Here is a 24,002-nt window from a genome sequence, read left to right as displayed (position 1 = left end):
ACCACAAGGGCCATCCAGTCCAACCCCCTAAGGTATTGACCTAATACCATAGTCTGTGCCTATCTTGTACAACAAATGAATTAGGCTGCACACAGCATTGGGAGAAGAGTACAGTTAAAAGTTGGTAAGAATCACCCTCTTTGGGAACTATTAGCATTTCTGCTAATCTGGCTCGAACTCTGACCAACGGTTGTTTCCCCTCCTCTCCCACATGTAATTACAATTTGGCAGGTTATTCAAGCAGGCCAACACAGAGCACATCACACTTTCCCCAAGAACAGCTGATGTGACGAGACGGAACAATTTACTGGCCTCTCAATGGTCAGCTCCAAATGGGAGCCTCCTGGTCCAGTGGGAGCCACCAGGACAATTTCTGCTTCCTTATTCCTGACCCTTTAAAGAAATATGGACAGAGGCAGAAAGGATGAGGATATATCTAGAAGAACCTGTGTCAAAAGGTATCAGCTGCCATTGCCTTCAACACTTGAGTCCTAGAGAAAAACGTTGCCCATCTAACACAGAAGCATCACTGACTGCCCAAAATATTGAACTATTTCTCTGATGACTAAGTGTGGTGTCTATTCTACCTGGTCAAGAGAAAACGTGACTTCTTGTAAGATTCCTGCATCAGACAAGGGAATTACATCCCCTCAAAGCCTTAACTTTGTACCAAATGGCATTGCAGAATCCTCTGCCACAGGTAATTAAAGGGTGGAATATTAAAGATACTCACTCAGATTTTCTGGGGTCCGCGGAATCTGTTTCTTTGTTAAGAAGGGATCTGACATTAAGGTGCCCACCAGATCCTCCAACTCCTGTCCTTCTCCTCGAGTGCTTTGGGAAGAATTAGATAATACTACATCTGCCATCTGCAAAAAAACAAAACACAAAAAACATACAAGTAACACAGGTTTCCACAGGACTGTGTTCCACTCATGGGACTCTGAATCCAGCTTTGACAAACTATGGGACTATTAACATTGAGCTTTAGAGCAGCATTAGTAAAACTTTGACAGAAAAACTAGTTCATTAGACACCTGTCAACGAAACAGCTTTTTAAGCAGCTGCTCAAGATGCAAGCAGATTTCCCAACTCTTACCTAGGTGTCACAGACCAGGCTGAGGATTCCTGTTCTGATGAGGAATGGTGGGAACCTCACCTTCCCCCTGCTCCTGATCAGGATCCTGAAGCTGCCCAGGAGCAGTGGAGCAGTATAGATTTAGAACAGTGGTTTGCAGAGGGACGTAGTTGGGAAGAATGGGGGGGGTGAACAGCAAGGTGAAGAACTGGGAGAGAGAGCTAAAAGAATTTCTCTCTCGCTGGAAAGTGTCCAGCCTATCAGTCCAAGATCACGTAGAGGTGGCTACAGAAAAAGCACAGTGGTTGCAAGATCAGGTTGCAAGACAGAAGTGATGGGGGTGACTGGGGGGCAGAGTGGGTGGAAACTTTAATTGGTAACACCTTTCCTCTGAGATGTTCTTGAGCTGTGATCATTAAAATCTCTTTAAATGGTAAGAGACTGTTTTTGCTTTGTTCTGCTTATCCACGGCCAAAGGGAGGGAGGAAGTCGCTCTCCCAAAGCCTGACACTAGGTCCCTCCCCTACTTCAGACCTTCCAATACTGAATCCAGCTAAGCCAGGCATAGGCAAACACTGGCCCTCCAGATGTTTGGGACTACAATTCCCATAATCCTTGAGCACTGGCCCTGTTAGCTAGGGATGATGGGAATTGTAGTTGCAAACATCTGGAGGACCAGAGTTTGCCTATGCCTGAGCTAAGCAGAGCTGATTGCCTTGTGGCAATTTCCTGGCTGAATCACATTAAAAGAACGTCTCTCACCTGTTCCGCCAGTTGCTCTTGTGCCTTCTTCAGAGGATCTTCCCGTTTAACGGAAGATGGCGTTTTGAATGTATCGGCTTGTTTTTTCCTTGCTGTTTTCGTAGGTCTGGAATTTCTTCCTTTATATCTTAAGAGTTGATAACTAGAGTGATCTGCTGCCTTGGGTGTTTCAGTAACTGATCCCTGAAATGATGCAATATTGGCACAAATGCTCAAGGACCAGTTTTAGATGCAGACTGTCATTTTTGACAACTTAACCATCATGGTAGATTTAACTGCAACAGACAATGCTGCAGTTTCCCAAATTATAGGGATTCCCCTATTCAGATGGGAGAAGCAGGATTTGGGCTGTCACTACAGAAAAGCTTGGCGTAGCTGGTCTTCTTCAACAGGTAAGAGATTTTATGATGTCACAGCACCCAAGCCACATTTGCACCATATACACGTTTTAAACATTTAATTTTAACGATTTTAGGCCCTCTTTCAGGATGGATAACCTCACAAGATAGCTCCCAAATTGGCAATTATTGTTAATTGTTTTTATTACAGTATATGGAATTGTTTTATAGATGGGAATGTTTTTTTGTTTTTTTACACTTTTGTGTTTCCACATTATAATTGTTTCATTTGTTTAATAAATTTCATGTATTTTATTGTTGTAACCTGCCCTGGGATAGGTGGTAAGAAATCTAATAAAGAACTAAAAATAGTACACAACATAAAATACAAAAATAAATAAATGAAAATCAAGACAACTATTTAAAAACCCAATGAATTGCTTAGAAATATTTATAAATCTATTAGGCCACAGGGTAAATAATTCCTTAGGCACAGAGGCACCAATGAAAAGGCCCTCTCATGCATGCATGCCTACCAACCTAAATTATCCTACTGGCAGGCATATATGGTCTCAAGGCCATTAAAAGGTCAAAACCAGTTAAATAATCTTAGGATAAGGTTCAGCTTCTTCAAGGCAATGGCCTCTCTGTGAAGCAATAACATTTTTTGAAGCATATCAACACCATGAGGAAGGCAGGGAACACTCACAAAATAGTCTATGTGTTCCCTCACACCCAGAGAAGCACTACAGTACTTTTTGGTGTCTATATTGCAGGCATCCCCAAACTGCGGCCCTCCAGATGTTTTGGCCTACAACTCCCATGATCCCTAGCTAACAGGACCAGTGGTTGGGGAAGATGGGAATTGTAGTCCAAAACATCTGGAGGGCCGCAGTTTGGGGGTGCCTGCTATATTGTCTCCCTTCTCCCCCAACCAAAAGTAGAAAGCACTCCCATCCACATGCTGGGAAAGATAGAACCAGGCCAAATTATGACAAGAACTATGGTTACTCCAAGCTCTGTAACTCCTTGTAGACACTTCAGCTCTTCAAGAACAGTTAGGTTACCTTTTCCGAGGATACCCATGTTTCATTTTCAGACGCTGTAGCAGGACTGGAAGAGGGCATGGCCATCCTGGGAGGAGGGGAGGTGAAAATATTGTTAAATGCATACTGTTGATGCTCTGCACTTCATTCAGTCAATAAAAGATGTGTGCCCCGTATCTGTCCGTTACGATTTCCCTCAATTCGTCCCGGTCATCAAAAGGCAGTTTTATTATAGGGAGAGCTAGTGCCAACTAGAGCAGAGCTTTATCTCTATTTGAGTATCAGCCTCCCAGAAGTATAAAAGCGAATCTCATGAACAACAATATACACACATGCAAAGAATTAAGTGCCTGCCAATATATGCTTCATAGAATGCTTTTAAAGACAGACTGCTCACAAAATCGCAATTGCACGCCACACAATCACAAACTGATGAAGACCAGTTTACGAACTAGTAGCAATCCACACAGAGAACTTCAAGAAAAATCAGTGTTTTGCATGTGGTAAGTACCATATTTTCCTGTGTATAAGATGCCCCCTCTTTTTTGGGACTCCAAATAGAGAAAATGGGGAGATTGCCCAGAGTTGTTGAGCTTTTTTGGGGGGGTGCCAAAATTCACTCACCTGCTGGAACACAACAGCCAATTGTCTGCACGCTCACCGAAAGCGAGCACCAATCACCCGCCCAATTGCCGCAGCAGCCAATAGCCAGCAGACCTTGCAGCACCCACCAATCACCCGCAAAAACCCCATGGACAATATACTGCTCGGGGCAGCCACCAATCGCCCAACCCACCTCTCCACTATCTGTGTATAAGATGACCCCAAGTTTTTGCACAATTAATTTAAGAAAATAACCTAGTCTTATACACGGAAAAATATGGCATTTCCCCCTATTTGGATAAACTATTTATAGTCCTTTATAGGAAGGGCTACAAGAGCTGGAAGGTATGCCTTATATATAGCTGGGTCGATATTGACCTGTGCAGTATCAGTTGCATGCGTAGCTCAAATGATATTTCAACCCTAAGAACTTTAGGGTGCAGCATGCATGGCTTAAGGGGGGTGGGGGGGACGACATTCTGAAGGGAGCAGCAGCAGCGCAAGTGGGATGCTCCTCACTTGAGGGCAGCTTCCCATTACAGGGGAAACCGAGCAAAAATTAATTCAGCTCTGCTGTTGCTCCGCCCCCATATTGGACCTGGGTGCCTCCTAGGACTAAGGAAACGTAAGAGATGGCAGGCAAGGGAAACCATATAGCCTTAGAGCTCAAATCTAGATTTACATCAGAAGGAAATTACATTTCCATGAGATGGTCCCAGAACTATAAACAAGAGGTGAGATATGTAGCAGTACTTCATCCCTATACAATACCTTCTCCAATTTTCAGAGTTGTGTCACATTCAAAACACACACACACACACACACACACACACACACACACACACCCTTTGATGCATAAGGACATATTAAAGCCATACCTCTCTGCAATTACCCCAGCTGAACTACCTTGACATCTTGATGTTTTGCCAGGAAGCTCAAGTTCTGTTTTCTGAAAACTCTTCTTCTTGGTAGAATCTAAAAATACATTTTTACAAAGAGAATCAAGGCTTCTCAAGAAGTGCAAATTTGTTATATTTACTAGATTAGAATACCCTAATGCAGGCATCCCGTAACACGGCCCTCCAGATGTTTTTGGGACTACAATTCCCATCATCCCTGGCCACTGGTCCTGTTAGCTAGGGATGATGGGAGTTGTAGTCCCAAAATATCTGGAGGCCCGAATTTGGGGGTGCCTGCCCTAAAGACTAATACTACATGCCTGCAAACATGTGCCTGTTAGCAAGATGATTACAAAATTATGGCTAATGATGATAATTTTAAATGTATAAATATGCAAAGAGGAAGACGGACAAGTCTGCAACTGCTGCCATCGAAAACCCTTACCCATGCTCTGAGGCTATGGATCTCAGGGCAGGATTGATAAAGCTGCTCTTGAGATTTACCTGGAATTGATGCAGGGTACTGGCAGAAGACACTGCTTTTATAAGCTTCCTCGGTAGCAGGAGAAAAAGAAAGAGGAGACATGGCTGGTAATAAGTCAAGTGCCTTAAAAAGAAAGACATTCAAAAAGTTATGTTAAACAATATTTTTAGCTGTAATATATTGTCAATATTCCAGAAAACTTAAAATTCCTACAAAATACAAAATTTTAAAACCACACAGCCTCTTTTCAAAATCCAGAAGGCTGCCCTTAAGTTTAACCATTTCAATAAACATTTGGAATCTTACAACCTTACAAGATTAAGGGGTCATAGGTTTGGCTCTTTAAGATGGTTCAAATCAAGAGAATTAACCACTGCAAAATACTTGAGGGTTTTACCAGTGTCACTATCAAAAAGTGTGTTGGTCACGTTAAACAATTAGTATAACAATAAGGTGATTGCCTTTGGGATTTTTATAGGCAATTCGTTTCAATTAATTTTATACTGAAAACATACATTTTTAAAAATCAACGCAAGCCTTGTACTCTCCCTGAACAGATACTTACGGGATCTGGATTTTTAATTAAATGAAAAGGTGACTGGCCAAGGCAATTCTCCCACTTCAAATCCCATTCCTGCTGTTTTTTAGAAATAGACTGCTTTATTGATACACAATCTTCACGTTTTAATTTTTGCCTGTAAGAATTTGAAGAATAACCAACAGTTACTACAAAGTGTTTTATTCAAGCAAACTGAGATTTCATGAACGAATGAGTTATATCAAGTGAATGTATCTGCAGCTGTGCCTTAGCTAAAGTCTAGTTGTAAACCATAATTAAAGTAAGCAGAAAGAAACTGGAAGACCACAACATACAAGTTTCATTTACAAAAATCTGAAGCTATCTGATACTCATAAAAGTAAGTCTCTGTTTTAAAAAGTTAAAAAATTCCTTCAGTAGCACCTTAAAGACCAACTGAGTTTATATTTTGGTATGAGCTTTCGTGTGCATGCACACTAAGAAGTGTGCATGCACACGAAAGCTCATACCAAAATATAAACTTAGTTGGTCTTTAAGGTGCTACTGAAGGAATTTTTTAATTTTGCTTCAACTCAGACCAACACGGCTACCTACCTGTAATTAAAAAGTTAAGTTACTAGACTACTAGTATAGACCTGAAAAGTAAGAATATTCGCCAATAGGCAATTAAAATGAGCTAACTGCAAGTTAATGAAATCTGGAGGTAAAGAGTACAGGTCCTCTGTTTAAAATAGAATCTGGACACCAAGACATACAGGGAGAAAGGAATTTTGTACTCCAAGTTCAGATCGATCAACTAGTCCAGAAACAAATAATGTGCTTGTATGCTTCCCACGCTTTTCTATTCCGTTTCTTAATACTTCCAGGTTTTGTTAAACTACGCCTTCCTCATGGCATCCAAACCAGGAAACTCTTGATTTAAGCAAATCTTTAAAAAAAACCAGGAATGTTCCTGGTTTGTAGGGATTACTTAAAGCAGTTTCCTGGTTCAGATACCATGAGGAAACTGACTTAATAAACCATAGAAGTATTGACTTAAGGTCGATAACAGAAGAGAGGGCATAGTTTGTTCCAGATCCAGGAAATCATGGTTTACCAGACCCTTACATCTAAGCCAGGCCAGTAAGTCAGTTTACTCATGCCACAAGTATGTGAAAAGCGTCTGTGCGTGTAGGATATGCAAGCCACAGACTACTGAGCTCACCTCAGTGACTTAAGACCCTGTAAATTAACATTCTGGTATTTGGTCTTTCCTTCCATGTACTGAAGATCCAATTTTAGTGCATTCTTGTCAATGCGCCAGCGCTCATGCATCAGTATTTCCAAGGCTTTGTTGAGTAAGTGGACGACTGTTAAAACGTTTAGTTTTCCTTCTTCATAGACATTCCCTACATGAAACTGCAAAATTTTGCAAACAAGGGCAGGAACTGATTAATACAGAAATACATTGTCGTAACATCTCATTCATCTTTCGAAAACTGAGCAAAATATAATGGGATAGTGAGTGAGCCATGCAAGACAAATGGAGTGAAAACCGTGATTTAAGAGATAACTGAGTGCCTGTGGCTTGAGATTCAGGGCTGTAGATGGTTTCTTTATACTATGGGCCTGGAAGTCAAAGGGGGAGCGGCTGAAGGGTAAAAGAAGGCATTTTAACTATGATTTTCCAAGGGACTACTGAGGAAGGGGCACAAAAAGTCTTTTGCCAGTGTGGTGTAGTGGTTAAGAGCGGTAGACTCGTAATCTGGGGAACCAGGTTCGTGTCTCCGCTCCTCCACATGCAGCTGCTGGGTGACCTTGGGCTAGTCACACTTCTCTGAAGTCTCTCAGCTCCACTCACTTCACAGAGTGTTTGTTGTGGGGGAGGAAGGGAAAGGAGATTGTTAGCCGCTTTGAGACTCCTTCGAGTAGTGATAAAGCGGGATATCAAATCCAAACTCCTCCTCTTCTTCTTTTGGCATCATGCTAGTGAATGCTTGGGAGCAATCAGTAAACTTCTCTTAAATTAAAAATTAATAATTTAAATAGGGGGGGATATATTGGGGTTGGTATGCGACCTGTGGGTTAGTCACCCCTGCTTTATTACAGATGAAGGGTGCCAATATGTGCATGGAACGTCGTCCAACCCAAGGACTGGTCAGCTGCAAGGAGAGCCTAGCTCACGTAAGCCCAACTCAGTGTAGGGGTGGAATGATCTTGCAAGAAGTACAACTCTTAAAACAGAGCTCTTTATTTAAGTTTGATTACATCTTCACTATACTGCAGATCTTTCCCTACATTTTTTGTCTTAACAAAGTTGCTAATCGCAATAGCTACGAGACAATGAATTTCAGACAACTAAACGAAACACTACCGGAAAAGAGAAAAAACAAAAAATTCTACAGAAACAGTGGAGCAAAAACAAGCGTGCAAATAAACTTACTTGGTGCATATCCTTTTCAACTTTTTCAAGTAGAGGCCTCGGAACACTAATAGCGACACTTGTGCCATCTAATACGTACTGGTCAATATGACCTTTGACAACTGAATCTACAACTTCTATTTCTTTTTGTAGACGTGTAAGTGTTTCCGTTATCTGCGTCCATAAACAGCGAGCCTTTGGGAGTAAAGGAAGGGGGGGTGGAAACGAGAGAGAAAATGAGATACCTTGAGAAAGCAGAAATATGCATGTGCGTAAAACGTCAGTCCTGGGGGGCAGGGCACCGGATGGCGATAGCTGGAATTACATGATCAAAGATCCTCACCTTCTCAACTCTCTCTGCAGTGTTGTTCTGACTTGGATTAATGCCTTTCTCCATTCTAGCCAGAAAATGAAAAACACAAAAAGTGTGAGCCAACGGTACAATTTGTGCTACAGCAAAAGCTAGCTCACATATTCTGGTGTATTTTGCTAACAGCTACAGTGGTACCTCGGTTTATGAACACAATTGGCTCCTGACGTCTGTTCATAAACTGAAGCGAACTTTCCCATCAAAAGTAATGGAAAGTGGATTAATCTGTTCCAGACGGGTCCACGGAGTCCTCAACCTGAAGCGTACTTAACCCGAAGCATGGGTGTAATTGGTTCCGGAAGTCTGTTCATAAACTGAAGCATTCATGAACTGAAGCGAACTTTCCCATTGAAAGTAATGGAAAGTGAATTAATCCGTTCCAGATGGGTCTGCGGCGTTCGTAAACCGAAAATTCATAAACCGAGGTGTTCATAAACCGAGGTTCCACTGTAATCAGTAGCCATTGAGAGCATTAGGCATGACAGACTGTATCACACACAAGTCAACACAAAATGCTTCCTTCTCCCACTTCTCTTTGTTGTTCTTGTTTTGTCGTTTAGTCGTGTCCGACTCTTCATGACCCCATGGATGAAAATGTGTTAACACCACAACCAGAGCAAAAAACTCTAAACTGAAACTTTCAAATGTAAGCAAGCTAAGAGGGTATACTTACTTTTGGAGCTGCTTGTCCAGATCTGCATTTTCAAATTTTAAATCTCTAATTCGCTTACTAAAATGCCTGCAAACAAAGAAGTAAAAGCCAATAGCCACAGGTAAAGATTCTTAAATGTACAATACTCCCAAAAGCAGCTGGTGAAGAGCAAACAGCATTTTTTCCTTAAACCCCAAACCCCCAATGTGTGCTTCACATACTTCATGTGTTTACTTTTTTAGTAATATGCAATTCTAAGATGGCAGCTCCCTAAAAGTTGTTGTTTGTTTGTTTGTTTTAATCAAGAAGCCTTTTCTAGCTACACAGGCCTGCTCCCTAGGGATTTACTCCTGCTCTCCCTGACATCTTTGTAGAGACTGCCCTATGTCTTTTGGCAGGATCATGAATTTATTTGGCCTCTATAGTCTTTTTTGAAGTGCTAAGATTTTATCTTACATTTTTGTAAGTTTCATACTTATTTTTTATTTGAATTGTGTATTTGTGTGCTACCCCTTGAGAGGGCCTTTTTTGGCCAGAAGGTCGCACAGAAATGAAACGAACTCTAACAATCTCAGCTATATGGTTGTTTGGATCACTCAGACTGCCACAACTTACGTGTTATAGAAACTCTACTTACAGTGCTTTTTTCTGCAATTCTTGAATCAAAAAGTCTTCCTTTTGCAGACTGTGTAAAAATCTGCTTCGTGCTACATGGTATTTTGCAACTGCAATGTTCAGGTCAGGAGGTCTTGAGTTCACTGCTTCAGGATAGGGTATGCCAGCACCTACATGAAAGAAGCAAGTTTCTCAAGCCTTTTGTGTATGCCCCCCCCCCTTTCATTCTGTTTTTTGATCCCTTGAACCCAGAATCAACTGCATGTCCTACAATTTATTTTCCACCTGCTGTGCATATAAAAAAAGCTAGTTTGGAATAGAAAACCTTCCAAGAAATTATTGCTTACCTGCAGAATCTACTTTAACATGTTGCATTATGACATATCTTGCGAAGCAGTACATTAGATGAATGAACTTAGAGCCACCGGGAGAAAGGAATAAAGATGCCACAACTGGAGGAAAGCTGTTTCCACATTCATCCTTGGGAATTAAAAGGATAAAAAAAATGAACTGAGGAAGTGAACTGTAGCTGACAACTCTCTCTTAGATTAAGTTTTAGCTACTACCTGTTTGCAGTACTAAAACTATCGGCAAATAAAACAATACCAAGTAGCTTTGACAAATCACCATGCTTTCCTTCACCATTTCCTGAGGTTTGCACCGATAACGAACTTCTGATTGTATTGTTTTGTCATGATTTTTAATTGTTTTGCTGTAGATCTTAACTAAGGATGTTGAGTGCCCCAATGGATTTGTTATTGTGGATCTAAGTATGCATTGCTTTTACAGCTGTATGATGCTTAGAAGCCATTATGCCATTTAAGTGGTGTATAAATTAATAAATAATACTGTGCCTGAGCCACAGATCACAATACACCTTCCTTCCTCTGCCAAGGGGGGGGGGGGAGAAGAAGAGGAGGAGGGAGGTGCCCCACCAACACTCAGCATGCAAGGTCCACAGATTACTTCCCCACCCCCAGGGAATGTGGCACTGGATAGAATAAAGGTTGCCCACCCCTGTACTGGTCTGAACGAGGCTGTACTTTCTGAAGGAACAGGCACACAGTCTGGAGGTACTCCTTGATTCATCACTGCCACTGGAAGTGACAGTAGTGATCTCAGTAGTAGATATGTAGAGTTAGAAGGGACCCCAAAGGATAATCTAGTCCAAGCCTCTGAAATGCAGGAATCCCAGCCAGGAGAGGAAGAGGGCCGTGAAGTCCAACCCCCCCCCCCCAAAGTGGCCCGGTGGCCAAAGGAGGCACCTGTGGGATGAGATCAGCCCTTCCATCACTCCGACCAGCCCCCAAGGTTACTTTGGGGATCAGCCAAGTAAGAACGGTGGAGGCCCCCCAGGATCTATGTTGGCAATTGCTTGTTGTTGTTGCCGTTTGTAAACCAGTTAAAGTAACAACCAGAGTGCCACCCCTGCCTCCCCACCCCCCTGCCCCAGGGCAGCTGTTCTGGGACGAGCAGGGATTCCCAAACATCACTGCTGTGCTAACAATGGCCATTCCTGGACAGGAACAGCTTGGTTACAGCGACCCATGTACTGGTAGCATCATAACTGGATTTTATGTGGAAGTTAGACAGGCTCTGAAACTGGACACATTTTGTCAGGTGCTTACAACTTTTATTTTTACGCGCTTTCCCAAAAGCATGAGTTGATGCATGGAAAACATCTGATTTTTTCTCTGATAATAGTTTTATCCTTTTTATTTCTTATCTTTTCATTTTTTATTATTGTTGGATATCACTATGGTATTTTGTTACTATTAATATTATTCAGCCCATCTATGTGGCTCCCCCAAAACACAATAAAGCATCAAACATTTAAAACTTCCCTGAACAGGGCTGCCTGTTGATTCATATTCCAAACAAATGAAGCAAGCAAGCAATAGCTTCTGTTGTGCTGAATCCCACCCAGCATGACTTCACCAAACGTATCTTCATGTCGGCACTGGGTGTTTTAAATTCAATCCCACATGCTGTAACCATAGGATTGCAAAGCCATATTTAAATGGCCCTGTTTAGAACTAAAAACTAAAGAGAGGTACCAATGTTCTGATCCTGGACAGCAACAATTTAAATTGACCAGCTACTTTTGGGGATGGCAAGGAAACCTCCCCAAAGGAACAAGTACTGGAGGGAGGAACCTTCGTCCACACTCCTTTCTGGCTCTCCTTTCAGTTTCTATCATTTGCTGACAACCTGAACTATTTGTGTTGTTGCAAGTTGATAAAAGCTTGAAAAGGGTGAAATGGTGCAAGCAGAGGATAGGGCATGAGAGAACACTCCCTCTCAACAAGAGTCAGAACACAAAGTCTGAAAGGAATTATCATAGACCACCAATATGTATGGGGCAAAGATGTGAACCCCTTTTTCATTCTTACCAATACTTACTGAAATTCTTCTTAGCCATTCGTAACTATGTTTCCTGAATTCAGAGTCTGTCTTTTTATCTGTTGGAGGAAAACAAAATCTTTCCATTCCCAGGGAAGGGAAAGAAATCAATTTCAACAAATGTTCAATGAATCAGATATATTTCTCACATAACATAGCAATACAAAAGGCTCAGTGTTCTCAGGTTTGCATTAACAAATTATTGCATGTTTACTATAGAAAAACTTAAGTATCCCACCTAGGGTAAAGTTTACATAGACAACAGTTGTAGTCAATTTTCAGGCTGGCATTGATAGTACTAAATCCTCCCCAACCCCTGGCCAAGCTGATGGGAGGTGGAGTCCAAAAACCTCTGGAAGGTACCCTGTTGTCGACCCCCGTACTAAATGATAGGCAAGTTATGGAGACAAGAAGAGGCATGTTAAAATTACAGCAATGTGTTCTAAATGGGCAACCTTTGAAGAATCTTTGAAAGGTTCAGTTGATGTGGAATATGTCAACAAAAGGTTTTGGTGTATGTTCACCCTAGAGAACATTTGCTGACTGCTTCACAACAGCTGCACAGGCTTCCAGTTCACTTCCAAACACAAGCTGACATACAAGTCTCTCACTACATGACTTGGGTCCAAAAGGAGCATCGTCTCCCATATAAATCTGCCTAATCTTAAGATCTCCAGGTCCCATCAGTAATGAAGGACAAATAGCTAGGATGTAAGCACCTCTCCTAGGGTGCTGTGGCAGCACCTAGACTGTGAAACTCCCTGCCTTAGGAAGTCTATTTGGCCTGCTTTCTCTTCAGCTTTTGCCACATAGTTAAGCAGGGGTTGACAAAATATAGCTGGTTTAATGGCCAGGCATAGTTTCTACTAGCTATCTGTGCAGTCTAGTTGCACTATGATAGCACAATAATACTACATGAATTTATCAACAAATTTATCTAGAAAATATCAATAGAGTTTAAATTGATATTGCTTGGGTTTTTTTAAATTCTGTTTTTAACTAGAGATTTATTCTACAGCTTTTGGCTGGAGTTTCCTCCCTCACTTTCTTAGGGTTTCCCACCCACCCAGTCATTTTGTCTCCAAAGCATATCTACATGTTTAGTTTGGAAATAAATCACTATCCATTGTTTTTGTAGATAGTTAGAACTGAATGACTTCCCCCCCCAAAAAAAAAGCAGATAGAAAGAGATCAAGTTCCATCCTGAATGCCCACAGTCTTGTTTAAGCTAGAATTCCTGCTTGCTACAATAAATTGGCATTGGCATAAATAACTGAATACATATCATCTTACCTAGCGACTGGCTTCCTCCATCTGCATCTTTTGAAACTGAGCTAACTATGACAATTAGTAAAGCTTAAAAGCTTTTTATCACCTAATTCACTTGTCAGAACATAAAATTCTGGCACATGACTTAGTCTTACCCCAGCAGGTATTTGACCTTTCAGAATAATTTATTTTAGTGAACTGATCTCTTGCTTTTATATTCTTTCCTGAGTGCAAGTACTCCTTAACATAGAAGCCCTTACTTCTGAATAGACATCTGCAAGATTGCACTGTTAAATGCACTGCTATGTTTTATAACTAATAAATTGTGTAATCGTATATTCCAAACACTGGAATACTATATTGTTACAAAGATGCTATTCATGACATCAACTGGAAAAGAGTTCTGTTCCTCATTGCTATCAGTTTCCAGCACCTTGTGACCCCAACACCACAAAGAAGATCTTGCAGGAGTTGCAACTAAGTAGTCTCCAGATAATGTGCAGCAAGTCCCTTGTCAGCTAGTTTTTCCTCTCAAACAAAGGCACAGAGAGAGCAGCAGCAGCAAGCTTAAAATCTCAAGAAATGATGTGAAGAAATGGAGGAAAGGATGTTAAATTAACAAGTAGTACCTACACATTCCTCTAATTTTGTTAACCACATCCACAGGAATTCTTCCCTCTACCTTGTGCACAATATGCATCCTTTTGGTGGGCAGAGGAGGAGTAGAAACAAACATTATGATTATCTCCTCTGCAGCAATACTAGACCTCTACTACTTGTGGGCTGGATATTACACTATCCAGAGCAACAATACGGCAGTCCCACAAAGGGATAGCAATGTACGATTTCTCCTCAGAGGAAGCCTGCTACTATCAATTGTGGGCTGCATAGCTGCTGGGCCCTGGACACACAGCTATCAAACTGGTAAGCATCCTGTTGCCCTTTTCTGCAGGAAAGGGTGATAAGGCGCTGCCTTGCAGGGAACAGCTAGGTTCTGGTGGCCACAATTTTTGATATGGCTTGTAAGGCCACCCAGAAGTTGTGGATCCCTGTTCATAATTTTGTCAATAAGAAAAAGCCATTGAGTAATAAAGCATCCCCTAAATGAAGTTAAAGAGAGATGACACTCACCTGAAAATCTCAGTACAATGAGACTGGTCCACGTTGGAAAACAGGAAGTGCACAACAATACTAAATGCATCTTTGTTCGGTTTATCAAACATGTTCCTAAAAAATGATAACAACAAAAATTATGAAAACCAGAAATGTCCTTTTAAAGAAAAAAATTGCCCCATGCACAAACCTCAGCACCCACCAGGATTGCCTCCTTTCCTCCCTCAGAGAGCCCTTCATGACAGGCAGAGACGCAAGGCATGATTTTTTTGCTCAATGCAGTGATAGCAGCTCACAAAATAGTAAGATTTACAGAGAAGCAAGTCATTTTTTTAATGAGATTAACATCCAACCCTGCTTTCTTTCCCCTCTTATAATAGCACATGTAAAATTTACAGGAGTGCTACAAGGCCACAGTCCTGCACTATTAATTCTTTCCCCTGACCCATTTTAGTGTCAATAAATACAATTCGCATGAACATGGACATCTCTTTTTAATATAAATGGAGAGGAGAGGTGCAGTGATGGGAACCACTTCACCTGCTGATGTTTGCCCGCCAAAGGTGTGCTTAAGGCACACGAGTACTTCATTTTTATGACGTTATCTTATCCTTTTTTAAAAAAAACAACCCACCATAAATAATATGCTCGAATAAATCCCCATAGCATTTTAAACCCCCACTGAAACCAGCACTGCTGCTTCTAGGAACTTGCGTGAGATGTATACCCATTAAACCAGTGGGCCTCCAGCTGTTCTTGAACTACAATTCCCATGATGGAGTCACAGAGTCGTGGAGTTGGAAGGGGCCCTTGGGGTCATCTAGTCCAACCCCCTGCAATGCAGGAAGCTCAGTTGAAGCGTCGATGGCAGAGGACCACCAACCTCTGCTTAAAAACCTTGGAGTGCCCACAAGCCCCTTAAGTATCCCTGACCACTGGCCCTGCCAGCTGCAGAAGGTGAGAACTGTAGTCCAAAAAAACAGCCAGTGAACCAAGTTTGGGAAACGTGGCATTAAAGAAAGGTCAGGTTTTTTAAAGGGACTTCGCTGAAATGGCGAAGCTAACTGGAAAATTAAGAGATAAGGACAATAGGGACTTTTAAAAGGATTGGGAACCGTTCATGTTGTATTTACAGAAATGTTGTAAAGACGTAGCAGGATTTGAGTAAACACTTACAATTAAAATATAAAAACTAAGATGTAACAACTGGGAAAACAATAAAATGTAAGATTTGATTTGGGAAAAAGGGTACAAAATGGTAAGAATGCAACAATATTTATATAAAAGATTACAAAACTAAAGTAGAATATAACAGGCAGGAGAAAGAAATATTTAGAGAACCAGAAGGGGAAGTTGAGGGCGGGGATTGGGACTTAGACATGCTTTTTGTGATAAGGATGACTGTGTGGAATATAAAAATTGTAAAATTCAATAAAATGAAAAATGGAAGTGAAAAAGGCCCACTCACACGCCCAGGCAGAGATGCGAGGAGACCCTCCCGGCGGCGGCCTTTTCCGGGTCGAAGCCCAGCGCCAGGAGGTACAGCCAGAGATGCTCTTTCTCCCAGGCGGGAGGGGGCGGGAGCTGCTGCGCGCTCATGGCCGCGAGGCGAACTCGGGGTGACACGTGTCTTCCTTTCCCACGACCAGGTATCCTCCGCCTTCCTTCAGCTTCTCTCAGAGGCTCCTCTCCTCACGCGCCGCCATGGAGGCTGCAACCGCCAAAAAAGAAAACCGGGAGCGGGGACGAGGCGCGCGCCAGCCAATCAGAAGAGCCTGCGCGGCTTCAGCCAATGGGGGAAAGCCGGCGCTTCCCGTTCCCGGCATGCACCGCTTGCCGGAGACGAATACCCGAGGCGCGCCAGGATAGAGCTACGAAATATAGAGTGAGCGAAATATAAAGTGAGCGTCTGCCTGCGCTAGGCAGGCGGAAAGCGGAAGCTGCAGCTTAGCAGCGGAGGGGGCAATCCCCTCCCTCATAGGTATCTGAAGCCATTTGCACTTCACAAAATATGTATTTTATCAAATTGTTGAACTGAAATACAATTAAGAAGTACATTAATAGTGAAATAATTATTAAACTCTAACTTGAAATGATTTATTAATAACAAACTTAATAATGCAAACCCATTGGCATGTGACAATAACAAAGTTCCTTTAGAAACAATTTACAAAGACTCATAATCTTTTTTGGGGGGGGCAAGAGAGTGGGGCCCTAAGCTATAGCTTTTTTAGCTTACAGTACACGTAAATCCACCACTGGGCCGGCGGCGAAATGGCCTTTCAAACGCACCTTGGCGTGGGCCGCGTCTTGTGATCCATCACGTGGGTGGAGCTCTGCTTCTCCCCCCCCCCAAAAAAAAAACATTCTGTTCCAGTTGCATAGACGTTTTAAGCCACAGCCTGCGGTGTAGAATCGCAGGATCCTGCAGCTGGAAGGGACCCCCAGGGGCCATCTAGTCCCACCCGCTGCAAGGCAGGAATCTCAGCTCAGGGCATCCATGAGCACCATGAGAGATACAGCGTGAGAATAACAAAGCTGGGGGTATTTTTAGACACTGGCCGCTGAAGAGACACTGGGAAAACTAATGCTTTCGCAGGCGCCTCCACCGCAGAATCCCCGCTTCCTTGGGCGGCGCCGGCCCTTTGGAACTCCCTGCCACTGGAGACCCAGCTGGCGAAGCCTTCGCTAAGCGGAAGCTCCAGCTCATCCCGGAAGCTGGACGCTGCGTGTCACTCTTCCCTTTTCTGAGTCAGGGGTGGTCGGGGAAGCGAAGGCGCGTGAACGCGGCGCGCGCGACCATGAAGTCAGGAGCAGGTGAGCGAGGAGAAACCCAGCGGGGAAGAAAGAGCCCCTAAAGCGGGGAGAGGAAGAGTCCATCTTTACAGCCGACTGGGGGACGACGGGAGAGTCCATTCGTCCAACCAAAGAGGGGTGGGAAATTCCACTTGGGCAGCCAAAAGAGGTTTGGGAGAGTCCATCTGAACAGCCAAAGGGGGAGGGTAGTAGAGTCCATTCGTCCAACGAAAGATGAGCGGGAGAGTCCATCAGGGCAGCCAAAGAGGGGGCGGCAGAGTTTTATCTGTAGAGCCAAAGGAGGTTTGGGAGAGTCCATCGGGACAGCCAAAGGGGGGCGGCAGATTGGCCAATTGTCCAATGAAAGAGAAGCGGGAAAGTCCATCTGGGCAGCCAAAAGAAGTTTGGGAGAGCCCATGTGAACAGCCAAAGGGGGGCGGGAGAATCCATTTTTACAGCCAAAGGGGGGGTGGCAGAGTCCATCTGTAGAGCCAAAGGAGGTTTGGGAGAGTCCACCTGGACAGCCAAAGGGGTGGTTGGGAGAGTCTATCTGTAGAGCCAAAGGGGGGGCAGCAAAGTCCATCTGGGCAGCTAAAGGGGGTGGAGTGAGAGAGACAGGGAGCAGTCCACCCGGAAGGAGGATGTGGGTGAATGGGGACTGTGTCCGCAGCCAGGTGCTTTGAGCTGTTTATTTCTATGCTTTCACTTAGGGACTCCACCCACCTGCTGAAGGTGAGCTGAAAGGAGCAACCACAATGCTAACTGTATGGTTTCCTTTTGCGGATTCCCTAGTCCAGCCTCCCGCCACCAGGCGCCCTGCAAGACGGCTTGCGCTACAGCTTATTCCATCAGTTGCTGGCGCCGATGGGAGTTGTAGTCCGAAAAGTGAACCATGGAATGAAATACCCTCCAATATTTCTTCAATGAAAAGAGGGACGTCCTATTCCATAACAATGCTTTTATTATTTATACCTCGTCCATCCGACTGGGCTGCCTCAGCCACTCTGGGGTGATTCTAACATATTTAAAAACATAATAAAACATTAAACATTTTTTAAAAACTTTCATATGCAGGGCTGTTGCCTCCAGATGACTGGATGATTCCATGCCCTCCAGTATTTCCCCGAGGAAAATAGGGATGTCCTATGGTTTTGCAGGACATTCCGGGATTACAATGCAGGACGGCTTCTGTAAATCCGGGATTGTTTCTGGAAAACCAATCCAAGCCGAGTGTAGTTGTTCCAATAAGGGGATCACATGCACCCAATAGGTGGCCCCAGTTCACACCCTCTTTGCATATAGCATACCTGCTACTCTGCATTCTCACAAGCATTTTGTAAAATGTGTTGTTATTGCATCCTGCAATCTGAATATTAATGTACAATTGTATTAGTAGTGAGCCTTTTATGTTCACATGTTAATTTATATTCTTTTTGGTAGCTCATCCCATAACTACGTTATAGCCAATTAAGGCAGAAACTAGCAAGATGACATCAAACCCTCCTGGGCAAGGTAAATGTTACATCTGGTAATCTTTGCCTCTATCTGCATGGTTACGTTATAATAAAATTTTAAGGTGCACACACAAAGTGGGCACACACTCCACAAAAATCCTTCACCCTTCAAAATTTAGGAAATATTCCCTGAGACTACACAGAACAATCCCAGAGCCATCTCCTCTCATCTTGGAAAATCTTTCCCAATAGTTCTTTCACTTGCAAGTCCTTCAAAGTGGTACTTTGGTAGTCGAATGCCTTAGTTGTCAAACAAATCGGCTCCCAACCTGGAAGTGAGTGTTTGAGAACCAAGGTGCGACTGTGCTCTTGATCCTTCACTTGGGAGAGCTTGAAGCCAGTGCAGCTGCAGGGTGGTTCAAGGAAATTGTGCATAGACTTTTCCATTCTTCTCATTCCTGCCAGGGTTTCAGAATAAAAACAGGGTTGCGATTTTGGCAGAGCTAGATAAGGAGAAGAGGAAGCTGCTGATGCAAAACCAGTCTTCCACAAATCACCCTGGAGCCAGGTACAGTACGTTTAGAGACCTGCCTTTTTGTTTCAGTTGTGTTCTCTGATCAAAGAAGTTGTGTTCTCTGATCAAAAAGCCAAGGGATGCTTTCTCTTGCGTGCCAAGGCCCCGTTCCCTGTAGCTCCCCACTGATTAATAAACGCCCCAACATGAGTGTTTTGGATTATGGGCTAAAACAGGCCACAACTTTATTGGTTACAGATGTGAGCGATTTGGCTTAGGCATTGGGTGAAACCAGGTTATATCTTGACGCCCGCCCGCCTGCAGGGAGTCTAACTAAGGGTAAATCACCAGAAGGGGGAGCCCTATGACTTACATCAAATAGGGGCACCACGAAATGTCCCCGTTGGGTTAGGGGCATACCCTAGCCCATGCCCACACTTTGGACAGAATCCACGCCTCCGGATCCCTTTAGCAGGATACCCTTATTGAGGGGGGGCAGGCGGAGGCTGCAGCCTCCCCTCCATTAAACAAAGGTCCTTGCAGGTACGTGCTGCAGTTTACCCACGGCCACGCCCCCCGCCAGCATAGATTTGCCAGGCAGGGGTGACGCAGTCAGGGCTGGCGCAGAGGGGGCAACAATCTCCCGCCCACCCAAGAAAGTGAGCAGACTTATCAGTAACACTTCGAATGCATGGGTAGGCAAACTAAGGCCCAGGGCCAGATCTGGCCCAATCACCTTCTAAATCCGGCCTGCAGACAGTACGGGAATCAGCATGTTTTTACATGAGTAGAATGTGTGTGCTTTTATTTAAAATGCACCTCTGGGTTATTTGTGGGGCATAGGAATTCGTTCTTTCTTTCTTTTTCGAAAATATAGTCTGCCCCCCCCCCACACACACACAAGGTCTGAGGGACAGTGGACCAGCCCCCTGCTGAAAAAAGTTTGCTGACCCCTGTTCTAATGGACACAGTTGATAACAATCAGGGTTGTATGCCGATTGTTCCAAGCAGCCAGCTGCAAGAGAGTTTCCATCTTTGCTCATTCCCTCTGGAGAGGGAAATTTTCAGTTCACTTTAAAAAAAAAGTTCTTTTTAATGTACAGTATTGGATTTTCACCCACTTCTTCGCCAAAATTCCACTTCCCCCGTGTTGAACCTTATCACTGTTTCCATATTAAGATTCGAGATTTCTTTGAAATGTAAAGCTGCCCTTGAATTAAAAACAAAACAAAATCCTCTTCCATGTGTTTAGCATAGGACTTGATTTATTGCTCATGGTGGAGTAGTAGTAGTAGTAGCAGTAGTAGTAGTAGTAGTATTTTTGTGTACGGTAACTTGTTGGCTACAAAGAGACGTTGTCTCAGCACAATCTCAATGGGAAACTCTTTTCCTGCATACAGAGTTCTGCAGCCACTCTACCAAACATATGAACTCCCCATCATGAAGACTATGGACCCCTGGTTAGTAGCGCTGTTTTATTCAGGTATCACTTAGGCAAGTTATTGGGTGGCGCCGGCGAGAGAGCAAAATGTGCTGGGGGCCCTTTTTCTTCTACTGCATGCCTTCCAGCTGACCTCCTTTTGACTTACACTTGGGTTTCCTTCCTATTTGGTTTAACCTGCCATTGCTGGAGTGAATGGTCCTGAGCAGAAATTTCCTTCTGGCACCAGTGCTCGAAATTAGCCAGGCGCATTTTGCACCTGACTGTTGGCCTCTTGCTGCCCAGTGAAAATGCCCGGGTGCCAGGATAGACTCCTGTCATCTCTGCCATCTGGAGGTGCCTGCCTGGAAATCCTTGGATCTTAACTGTTTTAACACGCTAATACCCCATCCTGTAGATTTCTGCCCGTTGTATTTCATCTGCACAATAGGAATGAATTTCTGGAACCAAAATGCTTTTTCTGTGCAGCCTGAGTAGGAGCCGAGAAGAACGTTATACAGTGGACCCTCGAGTTATGTACCGCTCTGGATACGTAACTTTCGGGTTGCGAACGCGGCACCCCCGGAAGTGTATACTTCTGGGTTTCGCCGCATGTGCAGAAGTGCTCTGTCGCGCTGTGGGCATACGCAGAAGCGGCACCTCCACTTACGGACTTTTCAGGTTAAGTACGGACCCCCGGAATGAATTTGATTCGTATCCAGAGGGTCCACTGTAGTGAATTGTTGTAGCTCGTCTCCACTTCTCCCACCCCAATGCCCTGCTCACAGTTGTGAAGAATAGCCCTACGTTATGAATGGCCCGTGTCACCATTAAGAAAAAGAGGTCGGAATAGACCAATATGTATGTGGACTGTCCCTTGATTAAGGGATTTTTCTTCCTTAAGCTCTCAAAACTCTTAACCTAGCTCAAAATTTTCATCTGAACTAGCCAGACGTTTAACTGAGAATCACAGTCAGTCCATCTTTTGGAAAATAAGACATTAGAGCTGTCTTGCCCCAAAGTGGCAACTAGACATTCTGTTGGGTGACTGTAACCTTGGCTGAAGGAGTCATTTGGTGCCTAGCTTATAGATCTGAGTTTCTAACACTGTCTGGCACATGCAAATTACTCACTTTGCATGTCAGATACATTTAAAGTAACAACATGGAACTTCTTGACTCTGCAATACCCACCCTGCCCATGACAAGCCTCTACCTTGAGACTGTGCTGATGGCTACCTTGCCTGCATTTGTGTGACATGTCAATTTCTTATCATTGCTCGCAGCATCTCTCTCGCCAGATCTTCCTTTAACAAGGATTTCCGTGATCATGCTGAACTACAGCACATTGCTGCACAGCAGAAGGCTGCTCTACAGGTGAGTTGTCCTGACCCAAAGCATATCCAAACTGGCCGTTTTGCAAGTTTTGCTGGGCCTTTTTGTTTTGGTGCCTAGCTTAATAATTACAGTAATGACAAAGTTTAAAACTCTGAGAGTGTCTTCTGATTTGGGAAGTGGCTTTGGTCATGTTACGTTCTGTATTGTCTCACATTTTAGCCCTGTTTTAAACACTGCGGGCAAAAACTTGGGAAGAATGAGCTAGATGTGAAGATGGGCATTGTAGTTCGGCAACATCTGGAGGGCCAGAGGTTCCCCACACCTGGGTCAAAGCAACTGAACTATTAGCAGGACTGAAACTTGGCAAAGAACAGATATTCTGTCATGCTTACATGACAGTGGAGAGACTTGGCTTCCATTGAAAATGTGTCGTTTTCAAACCGTTATGTTCCTTTCGCAGCACGCTCATGCACATTCCTCAGGATACTTCATAACCCAAGACTCTGCCTTTGGAAACCTTATTCTCCCTGTGTTGCCACGGCTTGATTTAGAGTGAGAAACCATCCTTGGAACGAAGAGCGAGCATCCGTGTTTCTCCAGTCTTACAGCTGCTCTTTTGCCCAACCCTGCTTCTGGTTTATGAAAAGAAGAGGACTCAAAAATGAATGTTGTTATTTTTTGTTCACTGTAATGGCTTTCCATTTTGGATTCAGGTATTTTGTTTCCAGCGAATGTTAAACTACTTAAAATAAGTTCTAAGGTGTCCTGTTCTTTTCTTTCCATGCGGCCAATTTCCCCACAATGGCACCAGGTGAGGAAGAGCCGGCTGCTTCTCTTTTGTGACCCACAAACAACACTACCCTGCCCTAGACAGAGGGAAAGGGGCAGAAGTGGCTACTTGTGATTCCTCTAGGTAGCACTGTGGGGCCTTTCCTCTTTGCACAGCACCCAGAGAGAGAAAACAAATGAGAGGAACCGAGAGCAGCTACGGTTCTCTCTTGCTTGCTCTGCCCACACTCCCCGCTCGAACTAACAGCTCAGTGCAAGTGGTACCATGGGGAAAGTTGTGAGCTTCCTCCTGGTGGGGGGTCCTTTCCAGAATTTTTTACAGACCCCTCCCATAGTGGGCTTGCAGCAAAAAGCATAACTAACTAACTTTTGAAAAATCAGCTTATATTTAAGATATTCTTGCAGTGTGTGTGTGGGTTTTTTTTAAGTATCTTAAGCGTAACTAAAAGTAGTAGATGCAAATTTTTCATGGAAGACATCTGACTGGGATAAGTGGTTATCTTGTGTGCTTTTTTATATAACTCAACTTAGTCACAGACATAAGACAGCATAAGAAATCATATTTTTATCCCATCAAAATGTGATAACCCTGTATCTCAGAAAAGGTTGGTTTTTTTCCAGTTGCAGCTACAGCAACTTCAAATAATCATGAATTTCTAAAGGTTTGGAGGTCATATAAAAAGCAATAAAAAGGAGAAGCAAAACATTGGCAGCCATCAGATTATATAGTTTTAAACTTTATTTCCAAGGCATTTCAGTGACTAGTGCGTAAAACTTCCATGTTATCTCTTATAATGCATAACTGAAGAGGGAGGGGGTTGTCCGCTTCATGCTACAGAGAGCGTCAAATTATCTCTTTAATTCAGATCTGTGGACCTAACCTATAAAAATTAGCACCATAGGATACCCTCACAATCCCATAATTAAAAAAAACGGGGAAACCCCAAACTGCCAGCGATATTAAAGGTGTGTGTGAACCAAAACAATTGTAGCATTTCTTAAGTTCGTCCGATTCTGCATTTCTAGCTTGGTTTCACCTTCCTCTGACTCTTCTGATTTGCGTCAAGAAATACCGGATCTGTTTGACAGCAAACCACTGGAACTATACAAACCCTGCTAAA

General features: G+C 43.4%; 2 protein-coding genes and 1 non-coding gene across 15 annotated transcripts in view; 1 reads left to right on the top strand and 2 right to left on the bottom strand.

Annotated features, from left to right (window-relative positions):
- The window catches only part of HAUS6 (HAUS augmin like complex subunit 6), a 36,528-nt gene extending 19,884 nt beyond the window's left edge, over nt 1–16,644 (bottom strand). For both annotated transcript variants that reach the window (XM_060268983.1, XM_060268984.1), the window contains exons 1-15: nt 16,040–16,644; nt 14,590–14,685; nt 12,190–12,268; nt 10,134–10,266; nt 9,809–9,956; nt 9,193–9,258; nt 8,493–8,547; nt 8,171–8,344; nt 6,953–7,146; nt 5,776–5,905; nt 5,231–5,333; nt 4,706–4,802; nt 3,246–3,312; nt 1,841–2,023; nt 734–869 (exon numbers count right to left, since the gene is read on the bottom strand). In XM_060268983.1, coding sequence (XP_060124966.1) covers nt 734–869; nt 1,841–2,023; nt 3,246–3,312; nt 4,706–4,802; nt 5,231–5,333; nt 5,776–5,905; nt 6,953–7,146; nt 8,171–8,344; nt 8,493–8,547; nt 9,193–9,258; nt 9,809–9,956; nt 10,134–10,266; nt 12,190–12,268; nt 14,590–14,685; nt 16,040–16,170 — 1,792 coding nt within the window. In that variant the 5' untranslated portion in view covers nt 16,171–16,644. The remainder of the gene's footprint in view (nt 1–733; nt 870–1,840; nt 2,024–3,245; nt 3,313–4,705; nt 4,803–5,230; nt 5,334–5,775; nt 5,906–6,952; nt 7,147–8,170; nt 8,345–8,492; nt 8,548–9,192; nt 9,259–9,808; nt 9,957–10,133; nt 10,267–12,189; nt 12,269–14,589; nt 14,686–16,039) is intronic.
- LOC118075507 (small Cajal body-specific RNA 8) lies at nt 3,385–3,516 on the bottom strand. The gene has a single exon (XR_004691384.1). It is a non-coding gene; the product is annotated as a small Cajal body-specific RNA 8 (non-coding RNA).
- Nucleotides 16,645–16,917: 273 nt separating the features above from the next.
- LOC118075369 (SOSS complex subunit C) lies at nt 16,918–22,844 on the top strand. 12 transcript variants are annotated; one of them, XM_035097300.2, is made up of 7 exons: nt 16,925–17,094; nt 18,078–18,099; nt 18,808–18,879; nt 19,287–19,389; nt 20,736–20,795; nt 22,041–22,131; nt 22,553–22,844. In XM_035097300.2, the coding sequence occupies exons 3-7, from the start codon at nt 18,855–18,857 to the stop codon at nt 22,646–22,648; spliced, it is 375 nt and encodes a 124-aa protein (XP_034953191.1). In that variant the 5' UTR covers nt 16,925–17,094; nt 18,078–18,099; nt 18,808–18,854; the 3' UTR covers nt 22,649–22,844. The 12 variants fall into 12 exon arrangements, with proteins under 12 accessions (XP_034953196.1, XP_034953191.1, XP_034953189.1 ...); XM_035097298.2 differs by having other exon boundaries at nt 16,925–17,388; XM_035097301.2 differs by having other exon boundaries at nt 16,925–17,505.
- Nucleotides 22,845–24,002: the final 1,158 nt, after the last annotated feature.

The sequence above is a fragment of the Zootoca vivipara genome, chromosome 16 (assembly GCF_963506605.1).
Source record: "Zootoca vivipara chromosome 16, rZooViv1.1, whole genome shotgun sequence".
NCBI lineage: Eukaryota > Metazoa > Chordata > Lepidosauria > Squamata > Lacertidae > Zootoca > Zootoca vivipara.
The sequence above is the reverse complement of the archived record's forward strand: the minus strand, read 5'-3'. Positions and strand labels throughout refer to the sequence as shown.